General features: G+C 29.7%; 1 protein-coding gene across 1 annotated transcript; it reads left to right on the forward strand.

Annotated features, from left to right (window-relative positions):
- Window positions 1-266: 266 nt before the first annotated feature.
- Window positions 267-3,600, forward strand: LOC131621007 (probable LRR receptor-like serine/threonine-protein kinase At3g47570). The gene is made up of 2 exons (XM_058892206.1): window positions 267-2,937; window positions 3,047-3,600. Exons 1-2 carry the CDS (start codon window positions 267-269, stop codon window positions 3,397-3,399), a joined length of 3,024 nt encoding a protein of 1,007 aa, XP_058748189.1. The 3' UTR covers window positions 3,400-3,600.
- The last annotated feature ends 6,154 nt before the right edge of the window (window positions 3,601-9,754 follow it).

The raw sequence follows: 9,754 nt of genomic DNA on the forward strand, positions 1-9,754 counted from the left end.
ATGCATCTCCGAAAACACCTTTTTTCGTGTTTTCGGAAGTGTATTTCCGAAAACACTTTTTTTCAATAAAAGTACGTTTTTGGAAATGTATTTCCGAAACAAGGAGTATTTTGGTAAATTCGTCAGAGATGACTAAGAAAGTTAGGAGGTGGGTAAAGAAATTCTCTAAAATTAAAATTGTTGAATCACTCGCGAGACTGAGTTAGCATGACTCGACTATATATATTCTTATTTGGTTAGTCGTAATACATATCTCCAATAGCAAAATGAGAATTGTAATGTCTTCTTTCCTCTTTTTTGCAATCCAAGTGTTGGTGTATTACATCCTCTCACAAACAAATGCTCTTTCTTTAACTTCATACACCGATAAACTCTCTTTGCTTGCTTTGAAGGAAAAACTTACAAATGGTGTGCCAGATTCTCTGCCATCATGGAATGAATCTCAACATTTCTGTGATTGGCAGGGTGTTACATGTGGCCATCGTCACATGAGAGTCACTGTCTTGCATTTTGAAAATCAGACATGGGGTGGTACTCTTGGTCCATCCTTGGGAAATCTTACATTTCTCAGAATACTCAAACTTCAAAACCTCGCTTTGCATGGTGAAATACCAGCTCAGATTGGTCGATTGAAGCGCTTGCAAGTTCTTAACTTAAGAAATAACAAACTTCAAGGAGAGATTCCTAAAGAGCTTGCTAACTGCACAAATATCCAAGTACTGGAGTTGTTGGAAAATCGGCTCACAGGGAGAGTTCCAATATGGTTTGGATCAATGAAGCAACTTACTACCTTGATTCTCGAGTGGAATAATCTAGTTGGTACAATTCCATCTTCCCTACAAAATGTTACATCACTCCAATATCTATCTCTCACAGATAATTACTTGGAAGGAACCATACCTTATTCTTTAGGTAAGTTGTCAAGTTTGACATACCTGACTTTAGCTTTAAATAATTTGTCAGGTGAAATCCCTCATTCTCTTTACAACCTATCAAATATTCAATATTTTGATCTTGGAGAAAACAAATTATTTGGTAGTCTTCCATCAAATATAAATCTTGTTTTCCCCAATCTTATTGCATTCTTAGTAGGACAAAACCATATATCAGGAAACTTTCCGAATTCAATATCCAACCTCACTGAATTGCAAAGATTTGTTATAGGAGGGAATTCTTTTAATGGGCCAATACCTCTCACTTTAGGTCAATTAAAGAAACTTGAGGTCTTTAATATTGGCGTTAACAATTTTGGAAGTGGAGGTGCTAGTGATTTGGACTTTCTATCTTCTTTAACAAACTCTACGCAACTGTCAACGATCATTTTGGGTCAAAATAAATTTGGTAGTAAGTTGCCCGACTTTATAGGAAACCTTTCTATCAATCTCGAGTATTTTGATTTAAGCGAAAATCAAATATATGGAGAGATACCTGAAAGAATTGGGCAACTAATTGGTTTAACATACTTAGATATTGGATACAATTCCTTGGAGGGAGCAATTCCAAATTCAATTGGAAAGCTTACTAATCTAGTTAGATTGGTTTTGGAAAAAAACAATTTATCTGGTAATATTCCTACAAATATTGGAAATCTTACTATCTTGTCTGAATTATATCTTTCAGCCAATAAATTGGAAGGAAATATTCCAGTTTCCCTGAGATATTGCACCCAATTGCAAATGTTAAGTATTAGTGAAAACAAATTGAGTGGTGATTTACCAAATCAGTTATTTAGACATCTAGATGGTTTAATATATATTGAATTGTACAACAACTCTTTGACTGCTCACATTCCCTCAGAGATTGGTAACTTGAAGCATCTTTCAAAATTGTATCTTGCCTCAAATAATTTGTCTGGTGAAATTCCAAAGGAACTTGCTGCTTGTTTGACATTAACAAGGCTTTGGTTGAAGGGAAACTTTTTTCATGGAGAAATACCATCCTTTTTGGGCTCTTTAAGATCCCTTGAAATCATAGATATTTCTAATAACAATTTCTCAAAAACAATCCCTTTTGAACTAAAAAACCTTATATTTTTGTATGTATTGGATTTATCTTTCAACAATCTCTATGGGGAGGTTCCCATAGGAGGTGTCTTTAGCAATGTCACAGCAATTTCCTTAATTGGAAACAAGAACCTTTGTGGAGGTATACCTCAATTGAAGCTTCCAAGATGTGTTAGGGCTTCTTCCAAGACAAACAAACATTCTCTAAAAAGGAAATTTATCATCATCAGTGTAATTGGCGGAGTTTTGATCTCTTTCATAGCTTTTACAATTGTCCATTTTCTCACAAGAAAGTCCAAAAAGTTACCTTCTTCGCCATCTCTTCAAAATAGGGCGCTAAGAGTTACTTACGGAGAGTTACATGAAGCAACCAATGGATTTTCTTCAGCCAATTTGGTAGGGACAGGAAGTTTTGGATCTGTTTACAAAGGATCTCTTCTCAACTTTGAAAGACCTATTGCTGTAAAGGTGTTGAATCTTGAAACACGCGGGGCAGTAAAGAGTTTCGTGGCAGAGTGCAAAGCTCTAGGAAAGATGAAACACCGGAATCTTGTGAAGATCCTAACTTGTTGTTCAAGTGTTGATTACAACGGTGAAGATTTCAAGGCTATTGTTTTTGAGTTCATGTCTAATGGGAGTCTAGAAAAATTGTTGCATGATAATGAAGGATCTGAAAATCATAGTCTCAGTCTCTTACAAAGGGTAGACATTGCTCTTGATGTAGCCCATGCGTTGGATTATCTTCACCATGACGAAGACCAGGTTGTAGTTCATTGTGATATTAAGCCAAGCAATGTTCTTCTTGATGAAGATATTGTTGCCCATTTGGGAGACTTTGGTTTAGCTAGACTCATTCATGGAGCCGCCGAACATTCAAGTAAAGATCAAGTTAGTTCCTCAACAATTAAAGGAACTATAGGATATCTTCCTCCTGGTAAGTTCCTTATTTCCCTAACTTTTTACAAAGTGTAATAATTCAAAGTTATTACATTTTTTTAATATATTAAAATATTCCTAAATTATTGAAATTATTGTCTGAAAAGAGTACGGAGCAGGCGGTCCAGTATCATCGCAGGGAGATATCTACAGTTATGGAATTCTTGTATTAGAAATGCTCACTGGAAAGAGGCCAATAGATAACATGTTTTGTGAGAATGTAAGCCTACATCAATTTTGCAAGATGAAAATTCCAGAGCAAATTCTTGAGGTAGTGGATCAACGTTTGCTTGAGCCATTTGTTGAAGATCAAACAGGGATTGTGGAAAACAAGGTTAGGAAGTGTTTGGTGATGTTTACTCAAATAGGAGTTGCTTGTTCTGAAGAATTTCCTAACCAGCGGATGTTGATAAAAGATGTTATAGTTAGGTTGAATGAAATCAAATCAAGGTTGCCATGATATAAACAACATTGCTACTGTGATAATAATATAATTGTGTTCATAAGAAATCTTGAGTAGTCTTGTATCCGTCAAATGTTTTTTCTTGTGTTAGTTTGAATTACAATTTCTATGTATTTGGTTAATAATTTGTGTTTGTAATAAGTTGCATTAAATGCAAGATGTTGTTTGGAAATATTGTTAGTTATATGCATATTTAACTTTGGAAGTCTTCGATCGGTCAAAATAAAACTATCTAAATAGATGCCCTATTAACTTGTTTATTTGATGTTTTAATATCGACATATCAAACAGACCTGTTATGGAACAATTACATGAAATTGCACATAAAAAATGTCATAAACAAAGAAATATTCATGTATTCTACTAACATAAGCTTGACGACAATGAAATTAACCTAGACATGAACTATATATATTTCACAGTATAGTCAAGTTTTTTTCACAGTATAGGGAAGTATTTATCACAGTATAGTCAAGTATATTTCACAGTAAAGGGAAGGATCTTTTCAAGAAAGAAAAATACAATGATTTAATTAGTGGATGATGAAACTTTCACATGACTAAGGCCATAGTATAGGAATGCTTGCAATGAGTGTTAGGAAACAAAATTGAACATTAAGGATTGAAGACACCTTCTAGTTGAGGCCAGAAGCAGATTATAATATCTAGAAACAAATGTTTCCTTTTACTAAACTATGAAAGTTGCACAAAACACGAACAAGAAGAATATGGAAATGGTATGATGAAAGTTGCACAAAATAAATTTTAAAGCGTTTATTTACCCGAATCATTCGTGATGGATTTAACTTAATCGAATAGATACAAATTATAGCATATCATATATCAAAGAATAATCAATATAATAATAACCATGTACCTTGTATGTATTGGAGAGAATATCGGTTCAAGCTAGAGATTATGAGAGACCTTTTGAATTGAGACACCGTTAGAGAGAATGAGTATGAGACGATTACTACCCTCATTGCCGTCTAGGGTTTTCACAGTGTGTTAATCGTCTAATGGGGCAACGCTTAAATAACTAAACGGTTGAGGGCAGAGACCTCTCATTGGGCTTAACTGAATGGTCCAACCCATCACGGTCCATTCAGGCACAAAGCCCAATCAAACAATCCATCAAGAATTAGTGTTTAATAACATTTGACCATAATATATTTAATTATTAATTAATTATTTCAATCCATATTTGATTAATTAAATAATTAATCTAACAATCTCCCACTTGGATGACAATAATTAATTATTAAAAATATTGATTCTAATATTAGAATACCAATAATGGTCAAAACACTAATCATTCCAAAGAGGAGTAAATTTCAACGCTGCAGAAATTGTATCCGATAGGGAAGACAAATCATACAAGTTTAAACTCACAACTTAAATCAACAACGATGAATTTAGAGTAACATATTTAAGTTAAAAGTAATATGTTATAAACAATGGCCCAAGCATATGAAAATGCTATTAATAAACTCCCACTAACCCAAAATATCATAAGACTTACTCATGTGTATAAGTCTTGGGAAGTGATTATACTAATGAGTTTTAAATTATAGGTCATAGAATATCCACATAGGTCTACGAATAGTAATTACATATAGGAATATCCTATTACAAGAGTAATTACATTTAAGCATAAGTTCCTTCATAATACAATATCATACTCGATAGGAGTATGAATATTTACTTGTACTTTCATATTATGACCTGACAAGAGTGGACTATTGAAGATAGAATTACACAATATTATTGCATGCTAAGGAATTATTGTGTCTTTTCAATATCGACTCAAACATCCAATTATGATGTTTCCTGAGATTAAGAGAATAATATATATCCCAATATACTAGAATAAGACTTAGAGTTATTGTACATTTTGATGTCTTTTTAGAATATGTCATATTTTATATTGCATAAAAGAATATATGACAATATGAGAATAATAATCTATTTCTTTTTCTTTTGGATTATATTCTTTTGTGTACACATGCGCTCCCACTTATCCAAAATAAAACAATGGATATACATTTATCAGAGCCCACTAATATTAAATACTCTGATTATTCAATGGGATACTAATTTTATTTTTAGTGCAAAACTATACAGAGAAGTGGTTGTATAATATATCATCACTAGAGTTTTACAAACTCAACCACATATTTTGCACATAAACAGAATATATCATTATAGATATAATTTCACATGAAACAATATGATGGTCATATAAAAAGGTTTTCCATCATTTGAGTGACATCAAATCCATATAATTTTAAATATAGGATTATATACAGCATCTTAATAATTCACTCAAAACTCAAATGCTACAAATATAACTACACACATTTGAGAAACATATTATGTTATACGCAACGGAAAGGATATGATACTTTAATTCAATTAATATTGAGGATATAACACAAATAGTCATTAATTTCCATGAATAACATATGACTACATTATCCTCAATATAAGTCTCCATAAAACAATATTATATTATAAAAATAATATTTATTTCTCATTTCTATACAACTGACATGTTAAATTCTCCCACTTGATAGAGAAAAATAGTTGAATTATTAATCTAAGATTTTAAAATATGTATACAAATACTCAACTATTTTCTTTATCACACACTAATCATGTCAAGTACTATCACACCGATAGGGTATGTCCATCACTTACATAATATAAAAGAGAATTGAAATCCATTTAAAATATGTATACAAATACTCAACTATTTTCTTTATCACACACTAATCATGTCAAGTACTATCACACCGATAGGGTATGTCCATCACTTACATAATATAAAGAGAATTGAAATCCATTTAAAAAATACATGTCTTTAAAAGAATTTCTTATTTTCAAATAATACTTTCAACAATATTAAATAAGAAATATAACAATGTACAAATAGTATATCACCAAAAATTCTAATACCGATAGGGTACTCGAACCATAATTTACATAATCATACATTAGAAGTACATTGAATTAAAATTACATTAGTAATAACAAACCCGATAGGGTATAAATATAATATTTATTATAATTTTAATTAAAATGATTTTAATTATTTTAGTAAACAAAATTTATATAATTATACCCACGATAGGTGAGTTACAATCATACAAATTAAGATTGATTATATTTTATTCAAAATAGAAAAATTTGTATAATTGTATCCACGATAGGTGAGATTACAATTATACAAATTAAGTGGTATTATCTAGAATAAAACTCTCAAATTAATAAGATTTCAAATATACTCATAAGATTAAATTTTATTTATTCGAGTATATAACAAAAAATCAATTTATGATAATAAATAGAGTTTTAATTTTCACAATATTCTAGAAAAATAACAATTTTATATAAATGCATATTTTATATTTTTTAAAAGGAGTACAAAATATTAGTAACAATTTTCTCCTTATATGCATTATATAATATATCACAAAATATTTAAAAATAATAATTAAATTATAACTAACCCCTTTAAAGGGAATGTGACATTCATCTTTATCCGAACAACCAATAAATTTTAATGACTTATAAGATATCAATGTGTCATCTTAAATAATTCATAAATTAATAACAAATCATAATTTAACTTTATAAATAAAATTCTTAGAAATTTTATTTACTAGAATATGATTAAAATCAATTTATTGACACATAATAGAAGAAAAAATATGTATCCAATAAACAAAGAATACACACTAAACATTATTAACATTATATTTAATTAACAAAATTAATATAATATTATTGCAATATTAATGCCAATAAAGATTAATTCAAGAATGTTACCATTTTCTTTCATCACAAATACGGTGGATTTAGAAAAACTTTAAAATTTCCTAAAATTATGCTATAAATTAGCATAGACTTACCGTCAATAAAATATGTGTATGTATCCAAATGGATTTCATGGTAGAATTATTAATTATAATAATAAAAAACAAACCTTTTTAAAAGGCTAGAATATTAAAGGATGATGGTTTTAATAATCAATAATATAAATACCAATAAGTCAATAAATATAATTTATAATTAATCACACTATTTATCATATACTATATTTGACAAGAGAATCTGGAATAAAAGTAAAAATCAAGAAATACAATGATTTCTTTAATAACTAGCAAGCGAATTTTCTCCCAAATGATTTTCAACGCTACCAACATTAATCAAATCTAAGAAAACACCGATTCATAGCCAAACATTCATGTTCTCTTAGAATTGGCAAAAATTATACAATAAATTTCAGGCTGAAAATTTGAGAATATGACCCAAAAAAAATTATATTCTCAAATAGAGTATTATTAAATATTTATATATGTCACCAAAATTCAAAATAATAATAATATCTCTGAAATAATTTTTTTTTGACGAAATAAATAAAATTTGCACATAACCGACATGCTCTTGAACGCAATCTTTTTGACCCGTTCAATTTATATTCTATCACAACTTAAAGCATTGTCAATCCAACTAAGAAAATTCAAATCGAAAAGAAAATTGAAGTTTTGCAAATCTTTTACATAAAATGCAGTTTCTTCATTTTAATTTATTTTATTATTATTATTATTTTTAATAAAATAAATGTACAAAGAATTGACAGAAAAATAAAAGATGAAATTTTCGATCTTCCCAAATCATAAAGTGATTTCGAAAAACTATTGTGTACTATATCATAGTAAAACAAAAGACATGATGCAAAACAAATTTAATTTCACCTTTTCAATTATTCATAATGCATAGACATATTTCAATATCGGTGATATATAATCTCAAATAAAATCAATGACAGATTGATATGATACGAAGATAGCCACAAAATGTATCTAATCAGGCTCTGATACCAATTGATGGATTTAACTTAATCGAATAGATACAAATTATAGCATATCATATATCAAAGAATAATCAATATAATAATAACCATGTACCTTGTATGTATTGGAGAGAATATCGGTTCAAGCTAGAGATTATGAGAGACCTTTTGAATTGAGACACCGTTAGAGAGAATGAGTATGAGACGATTACTACCCTCATTGCCGTCTAGGGTTTTCACAGTGTGTTAATCGTCTAATGGGGCAACGCTTAAATAACTAAACGGTTGAGGGCAGAGACCTCTCATTGGGCTTAACTGAATGGTCCAACCCATCACGGTCCATTCAGGCACAAAGCCCAATGAAACAATCCATCAAGAATTAGTGTTTAATAACATTTGACCATAATATATTTAATTATTAATTAATTATTTCAATCCATATTTAATTAATTAAATAATTAATCTAACAATTCGAACACGTAAACTTCGAGTATATACAAAAATCAACAACCATGGTTCTAAGACACGACATTAACGTCCAGATGAGTCCCGTCATGGAAGCTACAATATGTACGTGTGGGCGCACATGCATATGCAATCTACCACGGTCCCAAACACATACTAACTGTATAATATAGATTTCAATTTTATAGGTGACAGTTGTTTTAGATTGCCTTAAGTGGAATCAAACACATACCCGACGATGTGTATGTAACAACTTATTTGCAACTTATATGCCTGTGTTTGGTTCTGCGGTACAAAAAATTAATTTTGAGTGAATTAATTATGTAAAATTGATTCTGGATAAAAGTGAATTAAAGGTAAAGTGATTTATGTTTAGAGAAATTTTTGCTATAGAGTTGAACAATAAATTTTAGTGTAAAAATTACGTTTAAAAATCACGTTTGATCAAAAGTTACAAATCCTAACTTCAAGTAGAATCAATTCTAGAAAGCATAATCAATTCTGCTCGAGATCAACCAAACACGTCAAAATCAATTCTAAATACTTTAAACGTGAAACCAAACTTAGACTATATAAGTGTTTATCATGATAAGTGCTTATCTATAAGCCATTTTTATAGCAAAATTATAAATTAACTTTAAGCTATTTATATGAACTCTTCCAAAGTCATTCTAATTGAACAAATCACTCAAGTTTAAGAAACACCAAACAATAAAAAAAATCAACGGCAAAGCAAAGTTTGCAATTTGAGAATTTGAACTATTACTATAGTAATTCATACAATTCAAGTACATAAACAATTTCTTCACAACAACAAAAATACGATGTGAACTTAACATAATAATGTACGCTATTCGAGAGCCTTTACGACTTCACTTGTTTTATTTGCTATGACTCTGCTAACTCAACTTTCCATGTTGGAAGTAAAATATATCCCATTTGCATTATTTGATTTGGTTTCCTTGCACTTACTTAGTGCATAAATATATTTCTCTTTCTATATATATAAGTCATTTGATTTTTATAGGAG

Source organism: Vicia villosa, linkage group LG7, assembly GCF_029867415.1.
Source record: "Vicia villosa cultivar HV-30 ecotype Madison, WI linkage group LG7, Vvil1.0, whole genome shotgun sequence".
In the NCBI taxonomy this organism is placed as follows: Eukaryota; Viridiplantae; Streptophyta; class Magnoliopsida; order Fabales; family Fabaceae; genus Vicia; species Vicia villosa.